This window comes from Sprattus sprattus, assembly GCF_963457725.1.
Source record: "Sprattus sprattus genome assembly, chromosome: 10".
Taxonomy (NCBI): Eukaryota; Metazoa; Chordata; class Actinopteri; order Clupeiformes; family Clupeidae; genus Sprattus; species Sprattus sprattus.
The window spans coordinates 25301193-25303547 of NC_137908.1; the positions used below are offsets into that span (position 1 = coordinate 25301193).

Genomic DNA, 2355 nt, shown 5'->3' on the forward strand with positions numbered 1-2355 from the left:
AATGATTTTGAAGAAACGCTAATAAACTTTGTTTGGCAGTCTAATGCTGTCATTTTAATAATGATCGAACGGGACCTTGCAAAAGTGTTTGTTTATCGTTGATGCTTCAGCACCGTGGCCAGCGTCAACTAAGGACTACCTGTGAAAGCGCGCTACACATTATGCTACTTTATAAAGGTGCTACCAACGATACATTGACATGGAAACTCTATAATCAAGATACAAAATGTTGATAGTTTTGTTCAAATTTGGGCCAAGAATACTAATGCAAACCAGGATATTTACAATGGAGTTCACTGAATTTACACTTTAAGCCACTCTCTTATTAATTTATATTTCTTCGGTTACGCCCCTCCTCACCAACTCTACCACGTGTATTTTTGGAAAGGCGCCCAAACGAACATCACCTCCCTTCCCAAACAGGACAGCATCCTAAATCCCTACAGCTTTCAAACTATGTTCTTCCGAGAGGTGAGTGGTGCCCCACCTAGTTTTAGGGAACAACCACTCTCACGCACCACAATCGAATTTTCTTTGAACTACGAAGATGAAGCAGAACATTCGGACTGTCTGCCTGATTGTTTGCATGCTCTCTTACCTACTTGTTGGAGCCGCTGTGTTCGATGCTTTGGAGTCTGAGACTGAGAGTTCCCGAAAGAAGATGTTGGAGCTTAAACTTAACGAGCTGAAGAAGAAATACGGGTTCTCTGATGACGACTACCGCGAAATTGAAAAGGTGGTTTTGCAGTTGGAACCTCATCGAGGGGGAAGACAGTGGAAATTCGCTGGGTCTTTTTATTTTGCTATCACAGTTATCACCACGATAGGTAAGACTTCATAATTTTGAATACTGCTTATTACATAGTTTAATTATGTAGTAGCCTACATTGTGTATAATGCATACACCTAAGTCAATTTACAGTCAAACAAGCCTTGTTACTTGTTTCCTGAAATGTAGTCAGGCTTTTTCCAGTTCATTTTCCTGTTCCAGTTACAATTCTATAACAATATAAATATGACTGGTGTGTGAATTTCCCGCAGGGTATGGGCACGCCGCCCCTGGCACCGATGCGGGTAAAGCTTTCTGCATGTTTTACGCTGTCCTGGGCATCCCCTTGACCCTGGTAATGTTCCAGAGCCTGGGGGAGCGCATGAACGCCTGCACATGCTACCTGCTGAGCCGGACCAAGCGCTGCCTGGGGCTGCGGCACACTGAGGTCTCCATGGGCAACATGGTGCTGGTGGGCTTCCTGTCCTGCCTGGGCGCGCTGTGCGTGGGCGCCGCCGCCTTCTCCTACTTCGAGGGCTGGAGCTTCTTCCACGCCTTCTACTATTGCTTCATCACGCTTACCACCATCGGCTTCGGCGACTTTGTGGCGCTGCTCAAGCGCGAGGACCTGCAGACCAACATGCTCTATGTGGCTTTCAGCTTTCTCTATATCCTGGTGGGGCTGACAGTGATCGGGGCCTTCCTGAACCTGGTGGTGCTGCGCTTCCTCACCGTCAGCTCCCCAGAGGCGGGGGAGGGGGCTGGAGGAGGACAACAGAGAGGGGAAGAGGAGAACAAGAGGACGGAGGGAGGTAACCTGGAGGAGGCTCAGGGTGTTGTGGCTCTGACAGTGGGATGTGGAAAGATAGAGGAGACGGTAGAGGAGGCGCTTGAGTTGCCTGGTTTGGTGGAGAACGGGATGCGTGGAAACAGCATCCTCTCTCTGCCTGTCGATGGGGGCAGCAGCCGCACCAACCTTATCCCATCCCCTAACAATCCTCGGGAGTCAGCCTCGTGGAGGAAGAGGAAGAGGAAGAGAAAAACCCCAGTGAGGCCATCATCACCCTTCCGTCTTCTCTCCCTCTGCTGCCCTCAGACTGGAGAGAGAAGTCCCCTGTCCTCCCAGCATGAGCTGCGCGGAGGAGGCCATGCCAATCCCGTCTTCTACAACTCCATCTCCTACAGGGTGGACGGGTTCCCCTCCCACAGCTCCTGGGCCACTTCCACCCACTCGTCCCCGGGTGGCTCCCCGTGTCTTAGGCAACATTACACCCCCATCCACATATACTCACGCAGGAGATCTATCTAGCTTGACCAAACACGTGCATTTCATTTTCATCTCCATTTCATTCATTAAGAGGGCACTTTCAACCAAAGCGACCTACAACACATGCCCATCAGTATGACTGCTCACTGGGTATCCATGACCCTTGTGTTTAGCCCTTTGCCCCACCCACTTGCCCTAACAGTTGAGAGCTACAGGGACACTTTCCTCTTGTCCTGTATTTGACATGTGGTTCTCCATATTTGAGTTGAATAAGCAGACATGACCAAGACACTGCTGTAGATAATGTGCTACTGTACTT

At 49.6% G+C, this 2355-nt stretch overlaps 1 protein-coding gene across 1 annotated transcript; it reads left to right on the forward strand.

The window, feature by feature from the left end:
• Positions 1-547: 547 nt before the first annotated feature.
• On the forward strand, positions 548-2078 carry LOC308370739 (potassium channel subfamily K member 15-like; the record flags this gene model as incomplete). The annotated part of the gene is made up of 2 exons (XM_080845445.1): positions 548-827; positions 1042-2078. 2 exons carry the CDS (start codon positions 548-550, stop codon positions 2076-2078), a joined length of 1317 nt encoding a protein of 438 aa, XP_080701571.1.
• Between the last annotated feature and the right edge of the window lie 277 nt (positions 2079-2355).